The sequence below is a fragment of the Orbicella franksi genome, chromosome 13 (genome assembly GCF_964199315.1).
Source record: "Orbicella franksi chromosome 13, jaOrbFran1.1, whole genome shotgun sequence".
Taxonomy (NCBI): domain Eukaryota; kingdom Metazoa; phylum Cnidaria; class Anthozoa; order Scleractinia; family Merulinidae; genus Orbicella; species Orbicella franksi.
In genome coordinates, this window is record NC_138157.1 from 8,966,010 (window position 1) to 8,990,353 (window position 24,344).

The 24,344-nt window shown below is 37.1% G+C and overlaps 2 protein-coding genes across 2 annotated transcripts; one reads left to right on the forward strand and one right to left on the reverse strand.

Moving 5' to 3' along the window:
- Window positions 1-157: 157 nt before the first annotated feature.
- LOC145465615 (phosphatidylinositol-3-phosphatase SAC1-like) lies at window positions 158-14,606 on the reverse strand. The gene is made up of 21 exons (XM_081449394.1): window positions 14,482-14,606; window positions 14,271-14,374; window positions 13,244-13,321; window positions 12,582-12,709; window positions 11,864-12,013; window positions 10,497-10,556; window positions 10,351-10,384; window positions 9,706-9,786; window positions 9,253-9,359; window positions 8,332-8,418; window positions 7,554-7,622; window positions 6,581-6,666; window positions 5,710-5,808; window positions 5,103-5,189; window positions 4,908-4,962; window positions 4,563-4,632; window positions 3,583-3,655; window positions 3,166-3,259; window positions 2,604-2,705; window positions 2,095-2,155; window positions 158-1,124 (listed from the first exon to the last, which is right to left on the reverse strand). The coding sequence occupies exons 1-21, from the start codon at window positions 14,514-14,516 to the stop codon at window positions 982-984; spliced, it is 1,803 nt and encodes a 600-aa protein (XP_081305520.1). The 5' UTR covers window positions 14,517-14,606; the 3' UTR covers window positions 158-981.
- An 81-nt stretch (window positions 14,607-14,687) lies between these two features.
- Window positions 14,688-22,293, forward strand: LOC145465621 (regulation of nuclear pre-mRNA domain-containing protein 1B-like). The gene is made up of 7 exons (XM_081449401.1): window positions 14,688-14,884; window positions 15,938-16,067; window positions 16,576-16,682; window positions 16,846-16,928; window positions 17,368-17,494; window positions 17,999-18,174; window positions 18,396-22,293. Exons 1-7 carry the CDS (start codon window positions 14,734-14,736, stop codon window positions 18,552-18,554), a joined length of 933 nt encoding a protein of 310 aa, XP_081305527.1. The 5' UTR covers window positions 14,688-14,733; the 3' UTR covers window positions 18,555-22,293.
- Window positions 22,294-24,344: the final 2,051 nt, after the last annotated feature.

Below are 24,344 nucleotides of genomic sequence, written 5' to 3' on the forward strand. Positions count from 1 at the left end.
AATTACGGGCTTGCAAAAACAAAGCAAAAAGCCATATAATAAACAACTTATTAACCTCAAACATTCGGTCTTTGTGGGAAAATCTGAAGCCTCAGCCTTGCGGTATTGACCTCGCTATCACTTGGTCAATACGGCAAATTCTTGGTCTGAGATTTTCCTGAAAAGACCTCACTCTCGGTTAAGCTAGTACTCTTATGACTAAATAACTTTGGTTCAAAAATAGATTTCTATTAATTTGCCCGTGGTTTAAAGGGGTAACTGCTAATTTCCATTTGAAGTAATGCAAAGGATTCACAAAAAAAACCTTCTGATTATATTGATTAACTAGGACATTTAAAGAATACACAAGAAAAAAATTGCTATTACACAACATGAAATACAAGATCAATGACTGCAAGACAGAATCCACAGAAATTTGGGTACCATGCAAGTAAGTTACTTTGCTATATAACTAGTTAAATTTTCCTAATAATTACTTTTAATCGAAGACATAAATCTTTAAATCTAGGAACCTATTTGTGCTCTAAAACCATGGAAATAATGACTATAATACTGTGCCTTCCATAAAAGCTCTGTAAAGTCTGACAAATCCCTCCCCAACTTCCACCCCAAGATGGTAGTTAGGATATTTTCTGATCAGACTGAATAAAGTGGTGAAGTCATTGGTTCTTTGCTTTTGCAGGTAACATTTATGCTGATTTGCTGGCAGGGAAAAAAGTCACTATAACCCTTAACAGAGCTTTCAATACTTAATGATCAGAGCTCTTCCTGGAACATACATCAAACACTATTTTGTACAGCATTAATCTGCAATATTATTAACTCTGGCCGTGATCACTCACTAGCCAGGAAGATTTTCTACATTATGAAAATTTTACGTCAAAGCGCATTTATTTGGCACCATGTCTTGAAAATTGTTGCACTGTAGATTCAATTAATTACTCAGACCCAGCTGTAGTGGGAAACTGGTGGTGTTTCTAGTCAAACATTTTTGTCTTTGGCTTGAACTTGTACAAGTCGTGGTTGGTCAACATACTCGTTACCAAAGTACAGCACAACATACAAAGTCATCAGAACAGCACCTCCCCAAAACAACACGTAAAGAAATTGTACACCATATTCAGCTGCAACAAGAGGTAGAATTCAAATCAGAAAGACAGTTTACTCAAGGAGAGTTATCTCTTGTGGGCTACCACAAGTTACATGGTGTAAAAGCAATATTGACGTAATTTACATGCTTGGGTAGTTTTAAACTTATTGTTGAAAGTGACTAAGAATTATGTTGATTTTGCATTACATGTGTATTATTTTGCATAATTAACAAAAAATTGCACCACTTTATCAACCAATCAGATACAAAACCAAAATCAATCTGACCTGGTGAGGTCATGTGCATTTCCCAGCGCAACGAAACAACATGTATTTGCAAGCTTATTGTTCTCATTGTTTTTTTTTTTGTGTTGTGTTTCCCATAACTGGCTATCACACTAGCTCAGGTTTTGTTTCATGACTCCCAAATCTAAACTGCCGTATGCTGTCAGTATCACTATACAAGGTTTAGAATTAAGGCCAGGTACACAACATCAAGAGTCTTAATTCAGCATGAAAAAGTTCATGTACCCTAGCTCCTTCCTTAAAATAAACTTTCAATAGAGTAGAGCTTTTTAAAAAAACCTCTTATATATTGTGGCCAACATGAAAAACACTTCAAACTTGAAAAATAAAAGAAAGCAATGTGTAGTTCTAGAAAATATCCATACCTCCCCCGCAGAAGGGATTTTTTCTAATACCTTCCCACCCCTCTGGAAAATCCAGTTACGCTTCATACATTTCTTTAAATTTTTTGGTCTCATAAAACCCCCCACCCCCCCCCCCCCAAGGAAATTCCAATCTCTTCTGTGGGGGGAGTATAAATATTTTCTGGAACCGCACTATAAAGTACAACATTTAATTTTCAGGTTTGGGACTGCAACAGTTTCACATTACTGAAAGTTAAAAATTCTTTTTTTCTGGGAAAGGTCACTTCGAGCTGGCTAAGTATTGTGGAGTAAATTTGTACTGCAAAATAAATCACCCAGAGTAACAAATACTTACTTGAAGGAATTAAAACACTTATTACAAACATGGAGAATCCTAGCAACAGAATCATTGGAAGCTAAAAATGAGCAAGCACAAACAATTGATTAGTGTTGATTGAATTAACCAGTTATGGATTGATATCCTAATGGGCCACCACCTTATTGTGGTGGGATGGTTTGTGTGTCACAGTGACCCCTAGAGATGTCGGCTGGAGTCTTGTACTCCTGGTAGGGTGACCCATGCTGAACAGGTCGAAGGGTAGAGAGCAGATCCCCTGGTCCTCTTGGTTGGAGGTTGGGCTGGGGGCTGATAACCCACTCCCATAAAAATAAGCCTATTACAGAAACCAAAAAGCCTTATGAAACCAAAAAGCCTTATGTGCCTTATTGACATGGAGAGATATAGATGTATGGGAAGGCTGGATTTACATGTATGTAGTACTACATAACAAATTATAGCATGTACATATACACTATGTATTATGGAGAAATGAATGAATCACTGACATGCATAATCAAACTTACAGCCATAAACCTCCAATCTCGGTGAGTTTCCAGTGGTGATGGTTTAGAGATTCCTTCATTAGGATCCACAACATACTTTCCCAGGAACAAATCAATTGAGTCCTATATGTACATAGCAAGATCAGTTTCCAAAGTCATTGACAATAATGGGCTATTTCTGAGTTGCCTGTTGCATCCATGTCAAAATGAGTCTTCATGCAATACAATTCTTTTGAAATAATTATGTTCCACCTACATGCCCATTTTCATGCAGATCAAATCATTTTAATATGAATAGTTTTGCATGAGGACTTGATTTGAAACTGAGGCAAAAGGCAGTTCTGAAATTTATGGCCTATTCATAGAATAATGTTCATGAAAAAAGAATTTGCCTTTCATTATGAAACGTCCAGCAAAATACAGTGTACACGTCATATTAAAGATGATAATAACACAAGATAATCACTGATGATCCAGGCACTAATTGCTTTCCCAGCTGGAGAACTGAAACTACATGTATGACCCCTGAACTGTAAAATAAAGAGAATAATTATAATTATTTTTATCTTTTCTGGCCACTCACTTGTCTAAATCCATCAGCAAAGTTGTTCCTGTAATACCGAATACAAGAGTTAACACCATCCTTTAAAAGACCAAATGTGGACCGTTTTCCTGTCCTGTAACAAAAAAGAAGTACATTCAAATATATTTACCAAACAGAGTCCCTACACTGTAGAATTAACAGTTACTGGACATCCAGTAACTCAGTCAAAGATTAACATCAGACAATAATGAGTCCTGATAATTGTTAGTAACTCTTTTTAGGTGTCCCCAATTAGCAACAATGCTAAATCTCATTGACAGGTAAATACAGTTATTATTATTGTTATTATCATTATCATTATTATCATTATCATTATTATTATTATTTTTATTATTATTATTATTATTATTATTAATATTATTATTATTATTATTATCACTTTCACACAGGACTGACCTTGTGAAATCTGTTTTGAGCGCTCCTGTGCCAGCATACTGTACAGAACATGCATCAGCATTGTCCGCCCAGACTAAGAAAGATATAACAATAACAAAGTACAGTCAAAAGACACAACACACTTATAACTTGTTTCAAGCACACTGAAACAGCAATATTTCTTCTTAGTAGACTGTCAACAATAGAGATCTCAGCCTGATCACAAAGCTATTTCAGGTGGTTGCTCAAGTTCATACATGCAAAGAACTTGCTGGGGGTACATGTACATGTAACACTGCATTGGAGTAGCATCCCCTTTAGGGGAGAGGGGAATAGAAATAAAGAAAAAATAAAGTACATGTAAATAAATTACAATATTTCGAGCCTTAGCTGGTTTTCATGTGGGTCACCTATCCTGGTCAAATTGGAATTTAGAAAAGTTGGTTTTTTGGGAGAAAGGAAAATGTTAGTGCACAGAGAAAAACCCTCAGGGGAAGGTGAAAATTAACAACAAACTCAACCCACATGTCACCAGAATGCAGGGGTGGATCCAGAAAAATCAGATAGCAGGGACCAAAGAAATTGTGGCAGAGCACCAGCATCCCCCCCTTCCAAGCTGAATGAAAAATTCTGCTCTAAAGACAGTTGGTCAAGACTTTTTTTTGAAAATACAAGAAAAAAAGGGAGCCATGACTCCCTCAGCCCCGCCTTAATCCACCCTTGCCAGGATCAGATCAAACCTCTCACTACTGTACCATCCCTGCTTTCTTAGTCTCCTCAGCCAGATGAGCCACAAGGCTGACACACAAACTGTACCTTACCATGTGCAGGAACAAAAATAAATCAACAAAACTAAAAAGTAGTTTTTCTGAAACTAGAAAGATCTCTGTCATGTGCTACCTAGTCATTGCATGAAACATTCTGCCTACTAAACCCCCCTTGCAGTATAAAAATGTTGTAAAACAGAGGTGTCTAGATGGACAAATGTATGTCCAACATACCATTCTTTAACACCTTCTCCATGCCGGCATAACCCTCTATTCTCTCTCCTGGGCTGAGGATTTCATATTTCTGTAATAAAGTGATCAAGGTGTATTGAACAACGGAACAAAATGCAAATTTCCTCAGACTTAACAAACTTCTCGCATTGACAGATTCCTTGTTTTACAATTTAAATGGGCCATGAGCCAATAAGTACTTAGTTTATTTTAGTGAGCTTTCTTAAGACACAAGCACTACACAGCAACAGTACCATTTGAAAATAGTTACAAATAACTAATTACATATTTAATAATTATATTATACAATGTATATGAACTACTAGCTTTTAGAAACTAGATGTATACCTCACATTGTGCTTGAAGACTTCTTCTTGCTAGTAAACTTTGTACAACATTTGTTCTAATGAAACACCAAATGCTGATTAGTTCTAACCATAGAAATTTGTAAATAGTCTAGATAAAATTCTACTATTATTTGTAGCGATCAGAAAAGCACATGATTTCAAGATCTCTTACAAAGTGATTTAAAATTTTAATTACCTGTCAAGAGAGTCAATACAATTTGTTCTGAAAACTCCTCTTTGTTCACAGTCGATCTGACCATCTTTTTCTCTCATACTGAAATACCTAGTATATGATTAAAAAGAAGATGATGGTCTTCAGTTGGTACTATTCATTGTTATTATAGTACACAAACTAGCTACATTTGTAGGTCTCTGTACAAATGTAGGGGGCAAATATATATTATATTAATTTAACTGGACATAAACACAGCATCTCTCATATTTCTTTGAAAGGTAAGGAAAAGTAAAGGGCTCCTTTTTAGAATTACAGTAAACTAATTTTCCCAGGCTACGATGGCAACCAAGGCTTGTTATGCTTGGCTAAATAAAAGCTAGATATTTACATGTACATGTAAATCAAATGTTATAAAACGTTGCTGTAGCTTTTACATTATGTACATTACAGAACACAGCCACAGACAATTAAGAATTTGAACAATCGAGATCATGGCTTGACACGACAAACCAGTTCACACATATGTGAACATATTTTTTTAATTACAGCTTCTACACTATGTCAAGGCACTACTTTGAGTACACTGAAGATATTTTGAAGTTCAATATGTGTTAGTACATGTACTTACCCAAACTTATCTTGGTCTGCTTTTAACCTATCAGTTAAAATGGACAATCTCTCCCATCGCATTTTACTGCACTCCTTGTGGAAGTCAAATGGCTCATACCTAAAATTTTGAAACATTTAAGAATGAAACAAAGTCAGCAAATGCATTATCCTGGTGCTCCATTCTTGGGTTAAATAATTTATTCTGACTAAGTTCAAAACAATCAGTGTAAAATGAAGACTGTGGACTACAGCCTGTAAACTAACCCTAACCTTCAACAAAATTTATACTAACTGCAAACTAACCATATCTCAGTAAATCAGCTAAAACTGACCCTAACTCTGAAAACTAGTTAAAAACTAAAGCTAATTTCAGTCTGCAGCCTGCTCTTTACACTGCAGACCAAAATCAGGTTTAAGCTTTGCAACTAGCTTTAGCAAACAGGGTTTGTTATAGGGTTGGTATTACAGTTTGAGCTAATTTATCGGTTTAAGGACAGTTTTTAGTCAGTATATGGTCTATATGGTACGTCTGCAGTCTGCATGTTACACTGACTGTCAGTACAGTGCCTGGAGAAGCACTGGGTACCAGCCGGGCAAAATAACAGGAAGGGGGGAGTAGCCTGCAATGCCCGAGTATCCCATCCAAGAGCTACATACATTAGCAATACGCCTAGTCCTTGTTGCTATGGAAACTGGGATAAACTCCCACATTTGGCAGTGTGGACCAGTTTGATCGACATGTAACTCTACATGTACCTAACACGTACAAGTAACATGCCTTAGGATCGAAATTGATAACGGTTTACAACCCTGAATACCTTTTAAGGTCCTGACCAAGACGTTCTAATAAGAATATAGCAATTAATCTTGTTTTCTAAATCTTTATTCACCTCAGGAAGTTATCAGTTAAGCCAGCATTGCTAACAGTCTCTGTATACCGATCTCCCAAAATCTTCTCTGGGCCTTTCTGGTCAATCTTTTAAAACAAAGAATTCAAAATAATTCCACCTTCAGTTGAAACTTTCAGCAGTGTATGAACAATTACTTGTAAATTGAATTGTTTTTGGAAAAATCTTATCTCATCAAATAGGCTGAGGATGATGGCCTCAAGTTTAATCCATTTGTTTTGGCTCTTTAGAAATGGATCAGTTGCAGGATGCAAAGAAAATCAATTTTCAGGATTGCCCTTCTGGGAAGCTGTAACTACAATGTATGATGTACTAGCTTGAATGTCAAACTTACTAGCCCCAAAATGTTATCCCTTATAGTACTTCAACTGTAATTTGAACTTCCTAAAACAGTTTTCCTAAGAAACTTTTCAAGCCCATCGGTCAAGGGAAGGATAGAATCCACTAGCCCTTGCCTGTTGCCTAATGGACCCAACTTTCTTTGCATAGTTACTGCCATGACAGGAATATAATATTTAATATTTTCTGCTATGGACACTGGAATTAAGGACTCTTTTCATTCAACCAAAAATTCTGGTTTGCTTTTAGGGAAATTTCTAGTGGATAATGGAAGAGCATTTTTGGGAATTTTTTTGAAAGTGGGCAACCTTGGGCAGTACATGTATACTCAAATGTTTGAAATTTTTGAACCAGAAACTTTTGTTTCATTTGATATGCCCCCTAAAATTTACAAATTGTCAGTTGAATGGTTTGCATTTTGGAAATTTAACAATATTGCACTTCCAGAGATCTTCCAAAAAAAATTCTGTACCATTTGCCTCCATTTTACAAATTTTGGAATTTTGGGTTTAATGGATAGTGCTTTAAGCATTGGTCTGATAAATCATGAGGTAACTTGAAAAGAAACTAGACATAAAATAACAAATTTTTGTCTTATAATACATGTAGAACTTACAAGGTTTATTAAAACATGTTCTCCATAATACACTCTTTCTTTATCAAGATGGAGACAAAATCCTACTTTCTGCCAAGATAAGAAAAATTAAAGAGATGTCAAGTTAAATTACAATAATTAAATTACAATGGAATTGCAGTTCTATGTACCTTGCTGGAGTGGGGACACTGTTTACTGAGCTGTTTGCAATCAATGCTAACTTATTGATTATTTGTTAGAACTGGTAGGTTTTAAATGTGTCTCTGCAAACAATAAATGCTGGGCAAATAAAGCAACAGCAAGAACAGAACTAGTGGAATTAAGCAGTAACCTTTGAGATTCTAGTTTCATTCATTTGGTAATTGGTTCCATTTTGGTCTACATGTATGTGTAGTCAAATTTTTGTTGCTTTGAAAATTTAAACCATACTGATTTTTAGTTTTCTTTGTCACATGCATTATGATAATCAGAAACAAAGGAAAATTGTGTCCTTTTCTGATTCATGCATGCCATGGCACTTCATATTGAAGCATCTATATCATGGGAAGCCATCTTGAAAAGATTGGCCTATTTTTTAAGTTTGTCGCTCGTAATCTCTCAGTCTTCCTATGTCCTTTTTTTATTTCATGTTTACTATCACTGCATTTGCTGTTATCCCATCTTAGAAACTACTACCTTCCGATTTCCTTCAGTTTGAAAGGTATCAGACTAAAAGTATTGTGACATAGCTCCTTTAAAATTACCCAAAAAGTACTAACAGTAAAATCAAGAGATGAGCCTTGAAGCATGGATTACTCACATGATCTGCTGAGGGGTTTAGCAGAGGTGTTGGTTTGTATTTCAGATTTGGTCTCTGAGACCAAAACAATGGAATGGAACCTCTTGTCTACAAAGAAGAAAACATAAGGCTGAATAACAGAATTCAATCCTAAATAGTTTACAGTCAAACCTCAACCTGTCGGCACACCCTATTAAGCCCAGATTTTCTGCTAAGACCATTCTTTTTTTTTGACATTTTATTTCTTTTTAACAGTACAATAAAATAAATTACTTACAATACTACATACTTACACTAATAACAATACACGATGTCACATACGACTAATTACATGACTTACTAACGGTACTTACAATACTGGTTACTTGCACCACTGTCAATTACAACACTATTCTTACACTATTCGCATCCTTTTTTTCTTAATTGTTATTATATTACAGTGACACCTAATATATACAAGACCATTCTTGCTTGCTGATGTGTGCACACATTCAATAAATTTTTATTTACTTTTGTTGAAACTTTCCACAATGGCTACCTCTCTACACTGATGAGTAATTTCTCTCCCAGAAGCTGTACAGAGGTTCAACTATATTTCAATGAGAGCAGAGTTTGGTTGTTAGCCAAATATGTGAATGTTTAACTCTTTTGTCTTTGCTAACTACCATATTAAACCTCTATTTTATCGCCTATCTCTTCACTTAATCATATCAAATTTAGCTAGGAAGAGTCAGAAGTACAACAGAACAGTCATCTATGTTGCATAATTCCCATTAATATTTACTACTTCCTAAGTACTGTCCCTGAAGTTAATTCATCGCTTTCGTGAGTTGCATGTATAATTACGGCCTACATAAGCACCCTGAATAAGATAACATCAGATACATGTACATGCAGTCATCTGATTTTGATGTGGCCTTTGCAGAACCTCACTTTACATACCTGTACAAAGGAACAAGCTCCAGATTCAAACTGAGCAATTTGTTCAGTTTCAACATAATTAGCAGCATTTCCTTCAGCATCCAGTCCTCTTATAAAATAACGAGTACCTACATAAAAATATTAACAATCTGGTTTAATTCAATCATTAAGATTTTGATATTTAATGATCCTCTGAGTTTTCACAAAAGGTGCTAGCTCTCCAGTGATGCAAACAAGAAAAATAACAAAGCTGGCTTAATAAGCTCAGTTGGCCTTTGCTTAACCTGAAAACACAGACAGATTTCTGGCTTTTGTTTCACTCTGCCAAAAATAAGCTGATGATGATAATGATGATGACGATGACAAAATTGCACTGATAGAATCCAACTTAAAAATCTGTGATAAATATGTACCACTGAGATATGAATTTGCAATTTTTACTCAGAACAATTTAAATATTATAAATCAACATACCTGCTCTGAAACAACTTCTCCTTGATATGAGAATAAAATCAAATGTGCTCTGTTTAATAATACAGGACGTTATAGAGACAACTTTGTAGTGTCAAGGATAAAATACAACTTTCAGTATTGCACACAAAATTAATGATAAATTAAACTTCACTTGAAAAGTTATTTTTAAATAACCAACTGTCAAATTTTGTGGCAGATGTAAGACTGAGATCCCTGCAGAAGCTAATAACATAAAATACCAGCCAAAGATAGATGACGGTTTCAACCTGAAACTTGATCCTCAATTCTCAATACTTTCAGAACTGAGAATCGAGTTTCAAGGCTCAAGTTTCTTGAAACACTTGAAGAGTTTTTTGACAAAAACGACTTATTTCTTGCAATGCGTACAGTAGATACTTTGTTTCTTTGTTTTCCTGACTTGAAACTGGGACACCTTGACTCAAAACTTGAATGACTTGACTTGAAACTTGAATGATTTGACTGGATACTCAAAGTTTATTACTTTTGAAGATTGAGAATTGAGTTGAGTTGAGTTGTTAGAGCTTCAAGGGACTGTCAACTTAGTTTTGAGTGGTATTGTAATAATAATAATAAAAAAAAATTAATAAGTTTTTTTTTAAGACTAATTAATCTTCAAAAGGATACATCCATGCATAACTGGGAGTGTAAACTTGTGAAACTGAGAAGAAAGGACAAAGATAAATAAAAGATTGAATAAATTTGTCATAAATATTTAATAATTAATCAGTTTCTAAAATTTTGCTAATGGGCATTTCAAACATTTGTAGTACCTCTGGTTGTACCATTAGAGGTCTCAGAAGATGTCCATTCCATACAAATCTGGGATCAGCCTGATAGGAGAATCAAGTCAAAATTATTATTAAAGATAAACATGTATATAATTGAAGGCTTTGCAAAAAGGGCGTATATATACCATTTTGGGTCGATTTTTATTTTTTGCAGGATCGAGCTAATTTTTGGCAGACTGAATTGTTTTGACATGAAAAGCATCGTTGTGCAATTGTTTTTGTTGATTTGAGCTTCGTTTTCGAGAAATCATGTATGCAGAAAAGCTCAATTTTCCAAGAGTATCTTTTGGAGATCATTTGTTTCAAGCAAAAAACAAAAGACACCTTTGTTTTGCTAAACGATGAAGTCACCAAAGCGTGGTATTTGCCGCCAGTTTTATTATTCATATAATTATGCAATTCTCTTACTGTTGCTTCGTTAGCGCAAGCAAATAAGGCGCTGAACAGGCCGGATTTGAGTTTGTTTTGTCATGACACTGGTTCGATACAAGGTCGGTCGATTTTTTTTTTCCGGTCTATTTCTCTACCTCTTTCAAAAATCAAAACATCTATTTAAAAAAAACCTGTGTGGTTGAAGCTGCTAAAAGCAACCGTTTAGGGCCTCTTCATATGAGCCTGGTAACCGGGCTGGCTTGGTTACTGGGGCGAATTCTGTTGTCTGTTCATGTGGGAAATTTCAGCCTGGTCTACCGGGATGAAATCCAAGAAACACAACCAAAATTGTGAAACATAAACTTGTATCGTTCGTGGCTGTCGTAGCTTTGTGGACTCTTGTAACTTTACTAATAAACCAATTCGCATACTCCTGAAGCGGAAATACATACAAGACAAAAATTATGCCATTTTGGCCTCTATGTTGTGAAAGCCAAGCTATTTTGGTTACCCGGGCTGGAGTGTTCATATGGGAAAATTTTTATCTCGGTTACCGAGATCTTGGTGGCAAAAACAGAGATCTCGGTAACCGGGCTAGCCCGGCTTCTCATATGAACACACTGACGTTTTTACGAAGAAAAGAGTGGCGAGGCGAGATCTCGGAAACCGAGCCAGCCCGGTTGACCGGGCTCATATGAAGAGGCCCTAAGTTTGGAAGGATTCACTCCAAAAGATGCGCTCGGAAAACTGAGTTTTTGGCATATGTTATTTCTCGAAAACGAAGCGCAAATCAACAAAAACAATTATGCAACGATACTTTTCATGTCAAAACAAGTCAGTCTGCCAAAAATTAGCTCGAGCCTGCAAGAAATAAAAATCGACCCAAAATGCTATATATGCCCTTTTTGCACAAAAGCCTTCAATTATAGATCAAGTACAATGAAGAAGACATATCATTTACTTGTAGAGATACATACCCTTTCAAAAAGAGGCATCTGAAGAAAGTCTGGGCTGGTTCGTGAAAGTCTCTGCAGTGTGTGTGTGAGGTCATATGAACAGGAGAAGTAAAAGCTATCCGTCTGGAGAATTGACTGCACCATTGATAAGTAAATATTGTTGTTTCGTTGCTGGTAAAAGAGAGGATCAGAGAAAACAGAATGAAATTTTGTGGGCTTGGACCAGAAGAACAATTAAAGTAAGGATTGGTCTTAAATACTGGGTATAAATGGTATCCATTAAACAGCAGACAAAGCAGCTTGGAAAATAATGGTGAGCATATGGGCACAATTCACCACGTCTAGCAGACATGGATAAGGTTACATGGATAACGTTACAAATACAAATAAGATGGGTATTCTGAAGTTTGAATGTTAAGATGTTGAATGGGCTGAAATTTCAAGGCTCTCAAAATTGTTGACCATATTTAGCAAACTTTGTAAATGTCTACTCCTGCAGAAGGCATTTGGAAATGATTATAATTATGATGTTTGGTCAAACTCTTGGAAAACTTTGGAAAATTTTCAAAGCTAGTTCTTTATCATTACACGTATATCTTTACTTGACTTTTAAATATCAAATGATTAGCTTCCAGAAACAGGTGTAAAATTTATATTCTCATCAGTAAACTCCATATCTTTATGCATCCTTGCATTACAAGTATCTTCTAGATTCATACAACCAGTTACGTGTGTAGACCTGACTCTCTGTGAGATGCAGTGTTGCTCTTGGAAATGCCAAAACATCTGTTCCTTTTATTATCCATACTTCATGACCCCTGATGTGCCCAACAAGGGTCTTCTTGGTTATAACAACTAGGTAGGGTCCTAAAGCAAAAAAAAAAAAAGAAAAAAAAAAAGATAAAATTTCACCTCAAGGACAACAGATTTTTGTAAATAGAAATAGTGAAATAGTGCTTGCTTGTGTAAAACAGCAACAATAAAGACTGAACTCTTTATTTCTTGAGCTGAACTTTTAGGGGAAATGATAAAATAGTTCAAACTAGTGTGAGTTCAAAATAACTGATAGTAAATGACTGAATGGCAAATCCAAAGTAAAGGGGTTTGAGTTCCAAATAACAGGAATTCAAAATAACCGAGCTTGTATTGCCAGGGTCCAGCTGTACATGTAAGAGAAAAATGGTCATATACAAATGTATGGCAATAACGTAAAACAGGACCCGTCTTTATACATGTGTTACGTCAAAAAGCTCTGTAAAACGTTCTTGGTTTTGACTGTAACCCCTTTAATAAACACATCCATCGTTCCATTGTTGACATGGGGAATTCTTTTCGTAATATGCCCAGTACACACCTAGCAACACTAGCTGATAATGTGTAACAATTGACTCTCAAATTCACCTGCTAACAAATTAATGATTCCAAGTATTCCAAATATATCCCTACTCTCAGCTGATGGTGGAATCTGACCTTCATTGTCTAAGAGATCAAGGTGACAAAATCACAGATTAATGGCTGCCTTGTTTTATCATTAACTAGCACTTAACCAGACGGGTGTCCAAGCATTTTGTGGATCCCACTTCCTAGAGACTTTTTTTTGGATACATTGCTTTAGAAACTGTTTGCTTGAGCTAACCACATAGCAAAAGTTTGACTGCCCAGTTTCAGATCCTGGCTAGAGGCCTGATCATTAATGACTGACTTATTCCCCACGGCCATGTTTGTTAGTGTGTCAGAGGTAACTACCAGGAGTGATGAAGCTTGTCTCAGTAAAATGAAGCAACAGCTTTCATGAATCAGCTGATTTTCAATATCATGTTCTTTTTAACCATTGGTCCAATATAAAAAAATCAAAAGTCCTTTGGCCTGTACACATTACTTGATGTTCATGTTGGTTTAAAGAGGCCCATAAAAAAGGTCAAAAGATATCGCAGTTTTTAAAGTTGCGACACATATTTCGTTTTGATGCATTGTACTTGTAAAGTAAAGCATCTTTCAGCCAAATTTGGTAGAATCTGTTTCGTCTGTTTAACTTAGCGAGTGACAACCGATATTGAAATGGGGTCCTTAAACTTGTTGTATCACTAGCCATGGTTGTACAAAAACCTATGTTTTAACAATTTACCGTTACGTTTAATAGCTTTGAAGCCCGGTTTTGACTTCTTGTGGCGATATCTTCACCGTAATAAAATTAATAACAGTCTTCATTTAGGTTGATATAAAAAGAAAACAAACCAAATCTCCTCGTAATTAAGCTTAAATCTACAATGATGACACAAGCTTAACCGTAGCTAAAATAAATAATCCTCTAAGGCAGAATCAATCTTCACTGATAACAGATCTGCAGTCACAAACGAAGAGAATATTGCATTACTACGCTAAGAGTTAACGGGACGTGAAAGTTTTGAAAACCTTGACGTAAACGTACCTGCTAAACTCAATTCTTGAGTAACCCGATCTATTTCGAGAATCTGGTCGCCCACCGAATGCTGGTCCCGAGGCTCGATATAAAACTTGTCTGGCGCGATGTGGCTAAAGAAAACAGAAATATTAAAGAAAATTGAGTTTAGATGAATTCTGAATGTATGAACAAAAGGTTAAAGCACCGGAAACAGGCCTTATTACTAAATAGGACATACAGCCTCAAAGCCCGGTAAACCGCGCTGTCCGCCATGTTGGCAATCTGATTGAGTCTGCGAGTTCGTGGATTAGCGGTAGTAAACTAAAAGCATGCGTACTAAGGATAAAAGACTGCGTTTTCTGGTCGTTCTCAGCGGTTTCTTCCCTAAATCGAGGCTATCTTGTGCCCAGATCTTTCGCTCACAATTTAATTTCACCACTGTTTTGGTAATGATAAATTGTTTCGATCTCGGAGAAGTAGATGTGTGAAAATGACGTCTTTTTCTACTGCAACGCTGGAAAAAAAGTTAGCTGATCTATCCAACACGCAGCATAGTGTTCAGACGCTTTCGTTGTGGCTCATTCACCACAGAAAACACGCTAAAGCGATAGTACAAGCTTGGTATAAAGAGCTCGCCAAAGGTAAGCAATGGCCGTTTGTTTAAACCTCGTGAGGGAACAATCCATCGCTCTAGACTGCAACAAAATAGGCTTTTTGAAGTGACAGTTAACTATCGCTCTGACATGTTTCGAATAGATTCCACTTATCACATAGATAATTAAATACTTATTTAAGCTGCTTAAATAGGCTTAAACCAAGCTAGCCTAATTTTGGATGCAGGTTTATGATAGTACTTGTAGGAAAATGCCATGCCTGTCTATTCCCCCCCCCCCGGGGGGGGAGGGGAAGTACTCCCAGAAGAATTTGTCGGGAATGTGCGGCCCACTTCCCTAAATCCGTACCCTATTTATGACCAAAATCTGTGATTTTCCCTACCCTATTTATGACCTGACCAAAAATATGATGCCCTATTTATGACCATTGTGGCTGGCACAGCTGCCCTAAGCATGATTTATTAGGGGCTTTTGTTGATGATCTTATCCATAATGAGGAAAAAAGTAGCTTCTTCTAAAGACATACGCAATTGAAGACTAGAGGGAAAAAACCATACCCTATTTTATGACCAAAATGGTCAAAATTGATGCCCTATTTATAACCAAAATGGCTGAAAAACCATACCCTTTGGGGCCACACATACCTATATAGCTCATATAAGGGAGTACCCCCCAGGGAAGGGGTCTATTCGAAACATAGTCATGTCCTCACTGGGTCTTAGAACCCCCTGAAAATGCAGTGAGAGCTTCCTTTTAAGTAACCAGGTATCTGACCAAAGAAAATATGGACAGGCATTTGGTCTGAAGACTACAGCTATACAGCTCTTTTTTTTAATGACTTTTTACCTACTAAACTTATATCTGCCATGGTTACACACCAATTTCTAAAGCCTGTGGAGGAGGCAGTACCTGCTGGGTGTTCAGGAGGTTAGGGTTAGGGGTCACTGTACCTGAATCTCAAATTCTTAAAATGTTAAATGCTCCAGAAAGAATGTCAAATATTAACGTGATGATGCACTTTTATACAAATTATTTTTCACATACAGTCTATTACAGTGTTCTGTTTGTTGTCATTTACAGCAAGGTCAAGCAAAAAGCTCACATTCCTATTTCTTGCTAACGATGTCCTTCAAAATGGAAAAAGAAAGGGGACAGAATTTTTGGGTGAATTTAAGCATGTGTTGCCTGCTGCTTTTCAGCATTGTGCACAGTAAGTAAATGTAATGTCCAGCTATTACGTAGGGAGGAACAGTCTGCATACGAGCCAAGTGGCCCACCAGGCTGGAGTTTATCCTGGTTTCTGTGGTATGAAGTGACTATGAGTATTTCTACCCCCCCTGGATGTGATACTAGTACATCGCAGGGTTACCCCCGGCATTGAATTGCGGGTATCCATTTATACACCTGTGTGGAGAGAGGCACTGTGAGAGTGAAGTGTCTTGCTCAAGAGCACAACACACTGTCTCCAACAAAGGCTCAAACCTGGGCAGCTCGATCTGGAGATAAGCACACTAACTGTGAGGCCACTGTACCACCCACCCAGCTATTAAAGGTTGTAGAATTCTTCTCTGCCTGGTTAAGTTGGCTAAACTGGCACTGAGAACATATACCTTGAAAATGGAGTAGTTAGTAATTAATACAAACATTTCAGCTGTATTGCTTGTCTAGATAACATGAATAGCAGTTACTAATTTATTACAAATAACTCTTTGATCAAGGGGTGGAACAGTAGAAGCCATCAAAGGTCTTGAAAGACTAATCTCCATATGGACAGAGAGAAATGTGTATGACGCAACTTTCCTAGAGAGACTTCACAAGTGTTTAGGTGAGAACAAGTGAGTTTACTTAGAAAGCTCTTTTAATTAGTGATGCGAGCTGTGCATGGTCAGTGGACATTATGTTACCTCAGCGAGTGTTGATTCTTAAACAAGGGGGTTTCAAAGCATTTAATTTTGCAATATTTATCATAATTATTATTTAATTAATAGGTCAAGAATCAGACTCGCCGCCACCAGAGAAGAAACAAAAGCTTCAAGATGAAAAACAAGCTCCACTGATTGAGCCACCAGATGTGAGTGAATTTTTTAAGAGGGTTTCCTATACCTCTAAAGTTTCCTTGCATACCAACATATTAGGAGGCTGAGGCAAATAATTGATCTGTTCACCACTGACAAATCAGAACATTTTGTGATAACTGAGTTCAATGTTATTATTAATATTGTTTAATCATCTGAATACCAAGTTTGTTTTCATATTTATATCACCCTCTGGCAGCTCAGGGAAGTGATCTGCCATTTTTCACATAACAACATGGTTGCAATAATTAAGCTTCAGCAGAATATTATTTGTAGCAAAACGCATTTAGACGGTACTATGCATGAGCAGACCATTACTTGTAGGCAGTTATTTGCAGGACACGTGGTGGGCTCTTTGCTTGTGAAAAGGAAGAAAAAAAAAATGCATCAAATGATGATCAATGTATCAATGTTACATGATTATTTTGCCCGCAGCCTGAGGATCTAATTAAGGCATTGATGGAACTTGAAAACTCTGCTTCACAAGATGCTGTTGTTAGAGAAAAGATTGCTAATCTACCAGCAGAAGTACAAGATGTCTCACTTCTGGACAAAATAGAAGGTATACAATTAACAATTACTGATACAGTGTACATGTAGGTCTAGTCTCTAAACGTATACTTAAACAGAAAAAATTGCTAATAATGTTTGAAGTCACATGGTACAAATGTTTACTCAAAAACTGAAAACAACTCATTGCAAAAACTCACAAGTCATGTCAATAAGAGTTTGCAGAGCACAGTTTTCTATTAAAACATAAAATAAAGTTTTCTATTAAAAAATAAATGTCTGGTGATGACTTACAATTTCTTTCAACATAGACTTTTTGTTCAATGTATTCCTGTCTTTAATTATTTAATAGTGCTTTTTTTAATTTTTGCAGGGGGTGTGTGGGGTGGGGTGGGCCTGTGGGAAAGAGACTTTCAATTATCAGTGATAAGAATTTCATTAGCTCATGCTCTATAACAGTGTATCTTTAGCTAAAAGAGTTCATCTTGTAGTCTTCATTTAGTTCATCTTGTGGTTTCTACAGCAATAGAGAACACTCTTTTCATTTGCCCTTTAGATAAAGAAACTGGAGACCGCCTTTCCAAGATTGTTGATGAGGCTTGTTTATTACTTGCTGACTACAATGGCAGACTTGCAGCAGAACTGGAAGACAGAACAACAATATCCAAAATGCTGGCTGCATTTATACAACTTCAAAAGGACAAGCTTGCAGAATCAGAGAAAAAACTTGAAGTAAGTAAGGGAATCTTGGCTTTGATAGTGGTTGAGTCACTTGGACTTGGTTGACTTACTTTCAAAAAGTTTGCAATCAGACTGTGAGTAATTAATTATAAGGGGTTACCCTTAGCCCAGTCTTACTGGTGTGTTTAGACCAACTTGACTCTTGCAGTTCTAAATTGAAATTGATTCTAATAGCTAACATTATGACTCAATCTTTCTTTTTAATTTCCCAGGAATACAAAGCCAAACAGGAAAAAGTTCAGTTAGTGAGACAAGAACTCAAGTCCCATTTAGAAAACCTTCCAGACCTGACCAAACTTCCTGATCTTGGAGGAGGTCTTGCTCCTCTGCCGTCGGCAGGAGATTTATTTGCATCTGCTCAAAGATCATGACGGCGGTCAGTTCTGCTCAGGAACTTCCACATAAGACTTTAAAAAAAACTCGCATTCTCCATAATGTTTGACTGGTATATATAATTTTAATAATTTATAAATATTTCTTGATATACCTGTAATTGTGCCTGGGTTGATATAAAACGAGGTTGAACTTTACATACTTAATTCTTCCCTTGCTCAAGAAAAGTCTGATATTCCACTCTGACAGATTACAAAATAAATACTGTGGAATCAGATTTCTCTAACCCTCAATTTCTCAAACCTCTCACTAACTCTAACCAAAAATCATCATCCTTGGAAGTGTTTCATTGTAATCTACTGTAACCTCCTGATTTCTCAAACCAAGAGTCGTCCCCCTGGGATATGTTTCCCTGCAATTTTCCCCTTGATATCTCAGCAAACTCGTGTACTTTCCCATTCCAATGCATATTTTTCTTGGTGGTTAGAGAAATCCAATTCAGCTGTATGTAACTCTAGAGATCCATATCACGTATCTGATTACAACCCATGGTAACAGTTATCAGGGTTGAAGATCACCCCTTTTGCGTGAGTCTTGCGTTACACCTGCTTTCAGTGTTACATGCGTAGGTGACATCTTTCGACCATCTCTCAACATTCCATCTTTCAACATGCTATGTAAACGGCTGAAATACCATTTACCTGTGAAACTAGCAATTTTTCCGGTTATTAGCGGAACAAATGACAAGTATATGATAATTACTGACCTCAAATGAATGAAGAAGATTGTGGACTCCCAATTTACGGGATAATTCAAACGACTTTAGTGTAGTCGATCAGCTTTCAATAGTGACTTCCGGTAGAATTTGGCTGCTACCACTCTGTTAATATTCGAAAGATGTAAACATTCAAAGCAGTCGATTTATCCCTCACAGAATTTTTTCTTGATGCTCCTAGCCTTAGTTTGATGTCAAATAAATCCATCCTTCATGATTAAAAGTCGAGTTCAACCGTAAAGAAGCCACTTGTGCTTACATTTTGATGTAGGCCAGGTTACATAGCATGTCGAAAGATGGCATGTCGAGAGATAGTTACTATGCACGTAACACTGAAAGTGGGTGTAAACTCAATATGGTATACACAATGTGCAGTTCCAGGAAATATTCATACTCCCCTCACAGAAGAGATTGGAATTTCCTAGGGGCTGGGGTGGGTTCTCTAAGACCAAAAATATTAAAAAATGTTTGAAGCTTAAGTGGAATTTCCAGAGGGCTGGGGGGGAGGTGTCTTAGAAAAATCCTTCTGTGGTGGAGGTATGGACATTTTCTGGAGCTAAACAATACACAAACTGTTAGAGGAGTCACACACTCCTCCTAATAGTCTTGGAGCCTCACTTTACAATCCTGCGTGAGTAAGCAAGATTGCTAGACTTTTGATATTAAATAGGAAAGCAGGGCTGTCTACAATACCTGGCTGTGGCCAAAAATCACAATACCTTCATGGTCTTTGCTGGCTAATCTGATTGCTATTAGCTTGACTCTTTTAATATACTTCGTGACAGCCCTGGAGGAGGGGAAGGAAGGGAAAGAACAAAACTGCTAATCTTACCAATGCTTTTGGCTTGGGTTGTATTTATTGCTTGGTTCTGAATTCTCTTGCCTATAGTAAGGAACAAACACTCAGTGACACTGTATGGATACAGGATCTACATAGCCTTGTAGCACATGTGCTATATGTACGTTATTACATACATGTATGTTATTACACTATGGGAGGCGCGGTGGCCTCATGGTTAGTGCGCTCGTCTCCGGATCGAGCGGTCCGGGTTCGAGCCCTGGCCAGGGACATTGTGTTGTGTTCTTTGGCAAGACACTTTACTCTCGCAGAGCCTCTGTCCACCCAGGTGTATAAATGGGTACCGGCGAACTTAATGCCGGGGGTAACCCTGCGATGGACTAGCATCCCATCCAGGGGGGAGTAGAAATACTCCTAGTCGCTTCATGCTACAGAAACCGGGATAAGCTCCGGCCTGATGGGCCACTTGGCTCATATGCAGACTTTACCATGTTATTACACTATGGGGGTTAAATTTGAACTGTCTATTGATCTGGGTAAGAACTAAGTTTATGGAGAGAGGAATTTGGTTAAGGTATGTAGAGTTAGCAAAAACAGCTAGGTTTTCTGTATGGATCAAAGAACATCCCTTGACTGTGAGCGATTTCTCTTTGCTTTAAAAGCCTTGAGCTTGAAATAAGTGTATGGCGGCTGCTCAAGCAAGCAGAATTTGGTCACCAGATTGGGAGGGGAAGGGCTCTAGAGCGTCGCTATGCGAGCGTCGTATATATAGCTATATTTTACATGAGGAGCTGCTTACTCGTGGACAACAAAGAAAGACAATTTTTTTAAGTGAAGACTGGATATCAAAAGCACACTAAGCTACTATGAAAATGAACCTAAAGTTACTTCTATTTATAGGTACTTGTAGAGGGAGGTTTCTAAAGGAATGCACTAATTTTTATATTGTATATATTTAAAACAATAATTTTTAGCCAGTACTTTTGTCGCACGTTTTTAGGCTCATTGTGGGTTAATTTCTATTCAAGTTTTAACGAAAAATATATTTGCATGTAACTTGTAAAATTCATACAAGTTAAAAACGCATTTTTGTAGAAGCAGCAAGCCATTTAGGCGTTTTTTATAAATTAGTCTCCCCAACTTTCATTTTGTCCAGATTTTTGCCAAGTTTCCCTCGTTAATGATATCGTGCTCAAGTTATCGAAAATAAGCCTCACATACCAAGTACTTAACGTTCTCAAAATATACGTTTAAGGCTTTCTATCAAGACGTCTAGCTGTTAAAAAGTTGGCCTCTAGAGTAGAGAGCCTGTGCTTACTTTTTCTATTACAAGCGTCTGTAAAGACTTGCCTGAGTCATTTTTTTCGTTTTTGTTGTTAACTTAGAAATAAAATTTCCAGTCCTCGATTGTGATTGGTTTAAAAAAACTCCTTTTTTCCACTAATTCACTTGCCAAGTTGTTATCGGACAGTTTGTTATCGGACAATTGAATAAACCAATCACATTCAAAGTTGTAGTTTAAATCAACCAATCACTTTCAAAGTTGTACTCAGCCAATCCCAATTTTAGAGCGACATTAAACAATTTACGTCTCCTTTGTCAGTCTTTTAATGCAAATTTTCCCTTTGTTTCATACCTTGGCTATTCTTTTCTCGGAAATTGCAGTTTTTACGATTAATTGGTAATAAAATTTCGGGTCGTCCAATTCGGTCTCAATCTCGTTCCCAGAGCCCACGTGTCTTTTGGTCAGCGCCGAGACACGGAGCTTCGTGTCTTGGCGCTGACCAAAAGACACGTGGGCTCTGGGAACGAGATTGATTCGGTCTGTAATCATACTCGTAATAAACAAATCGGACTCCCGCTGCGCGGTCGTCCGATTTTGTCATCACTCGTATGATTACAGACCGAATTGGACTCCACTCAGTCCTATTACAATTACTTATCATAAACACCCTAAATACCTAGGAAGAGAATTTGACCCTGGACATTGCCTCATAACTTTTTCATGGACATTGTCACAATTTTTTTCTGGCTTGGGCGTTGGAGAGGTCGTCTAGTCTTGGGTTCAGAGGGTTTTATTTCATTTTGACCACCCTCTGAGCGAGAATGACGAGGCTTTTAGGTTATCTGAAAAAATGTTCACAGTGGCGAGGACCACTTCTGCTTCCCGTTACTAATGACAATTTTTTACCGTCATTATTGCTTCTCGTGGAGAACTTGTAATTTGGTATCAGTGGAAGAGAGATTGCAAATCATCTCCGTTAATTTTATCCGAAAGCAGTAAAGACATTCAAACTTTCAACTGATGCTTATTTTTTCATTATTCCTCTTAAGTTATTTTTAGATTAGTACCAGCTTCAGAAATCCCAGGAGGATAGGACTAACCAATCATGACACGAATTTTACTCTTTACTCACGTGAACTGCTCAAGTGGCGTTTCGCGCATTTTCATATTCCACGAAAACACCCACGCAACGCGCGTGCAACATTCTCCACGGAAGAACTGGGTACCATATTCAAAAATAACACGAGAACGACTTCCCTGGGAATCAGGATTATATGGTGGATTAACTCTCTCAGTCTTCCTCTCTCTTGGTTTTTCTAATTAAAGGATTGTGATGCAAATACGTGAAATTGGGAGCGTTCTAGAGGACGATTATACGCTCTGACAACGTCATCAAGCAAAGCTATAAAACGATTGATTGAGTAAACTACTGCAAAGCTGTCCCACTGTGAAAGTCTTGGGCGCAGAAATCCTTCCGGTAACAAACTCCAAGCTCCGGAATTATCGAGAATTAAGAATATAAGCCAACAGGCTTATGATTTAGTTACCAGCAAAGCTCTAACTTCTTATCGTAAACCTCCTGTGATCATGAAGGGCATGATTTGTATATTTTCACGTAATTGTCGTGTATTAATAAATTTAGAGACGAGACGTTCATTCTACAACAACCATACAACCTTTTTTTGTGTTGCTATGCCATGTTGTGTTCTTGTGCGCAGGAAAAAAATTCCTAGACTCGACCTAGACACAAATGACATATCTTCGAATCAACAGTTCATAACCTCTTGCTTCCGGGTGAATACAAACTCAAACATTTTTGGAACGCAAAATTATTTTCCCTGCACAATACTTACCCACCAAAAACGCCTTTTCAAAAAAAAAAAATGCAAGCTTAGGGTTTATCAAGGACATTTTAATTAGTTCTTTAATTTACAACCCTGAGATAAAAACGTATCTATTCTTGGCCAATGTGCCTTGTGCTGCAAGCCACTATCAGACGTACCAGGCAGTTGATCGCTGGCCAAAATCGGCGAAAACGTTCCCTTTTATAAGGGAATAACAGAATAACTTTGATATGGAACAGTTTACCTGAAAATATTAAGGATTCAGACACTATAAGCTCTTTTAAAAGTAAACTTAAGTCTTTTTATTTTACTAGACTTTTAAATGTTTTTGATGGTGACAATTTTCGTTCTTTTAAATTAATTTGTCCTAAGTGTCGCCGTGTTAATATTTTCTTTGTCTGTACTTGTTAATGTTGATTAGTATATTTTAGATTGTATTTGTGTTATTTAGATTATTTGATTTGTAGTTTAGTCGGGTCAGGGGAGGGTTTTTTCGGGATATTTTTTAGGGGGTTGGGTGTGGGTGTATTAACCAAGTAGGGGACTTATGTCCTATTGTTAAGCACCTGTACTTGTACGAATCCTAAAAAATAAAAATAAAATAAAATAAAAAAAAACTGTTTTTAAAAGTGAAAATGGGCGAAATTAATCCGCGTCAGTAAACTAAAGAAGCATCAGAATTCCCATTTTCGTGGTGGATCAGTTTTCCATATTATTGTATAAACGGAGCTTTATCATTTTGGATAGTGTGGGCGAGCGATGAACATACCGTAAAAAAAGGGGACAAATATCTTAAATAAATACTAGATACTAGCAGTAATCAAAGATTAGAGCGGTGCGTTCACTCGCGTACTTTGCATGTTTAAGTGGACAAATATCTTGAATATATCTGGGGAACAGGGATGGAGTACCTCGCAGTGGTGAGAGCGCTCGCCTCCCACCGTGACTGCCACATGTGGGTTGAGTTTGTTTTGGTTCTCGTCCTTGCTCCGAGGGTTTTTCTCCGGGTTCTCCGGTTTTCTTCCCTCCACAAAAAAAGAAAAAAAATACCATACCCTTTGGGGCCGCACATACCTATATAGCCCATATAAGGGAGTAACCCTCCACCCGGGTATTTCGTCTATT

Bases quoted from the DNA above. Each gene is read 5' to 3' on its own strand.
- LOC145465615 (XM_081449394.1), bottom strand. From the start codon at position 14,516: ATGGCGGACAGCGCGGTTTACCGGGCTTTGAGGCT. The intron at 12,710-13,243 runs GTGAATTTGAGA...TTTTTGCTTTAG, and splicing joins AATCATTAATTTGTTAGCAG to GACCCTACCTAGTTGTTATA. The intron at 1,125-2,094 runs GTAAGTATTTGT...CTCTTGTTGCAG, and splicing joins AAGTGTTTTAATTCCTTCAA to CTGAATATGGTGTACAATTT.
- LOC145465621 (XM_081449401.1), top strand. From the start codon at position 14,734: ATGACGTCTTTTTCTACTGCAACGCTGGAAAAAAAGTTAGCTGATCTA. The intron at 14,885-15,937 runs GTAAGCAATGGC...TGTCATTTACAG, and splicing joins GTATAAAGAGCTCGCCAAAG to CAAGGTCAAGCAAAAAGCTC. The intron at 18,175-18,395 runs GTAAGTAAGGGA...TTAATTTCCCAG, and splicing joins AATCAGAGAAAAAACTTGAA to GAATACAAAGCCAAACAGGA.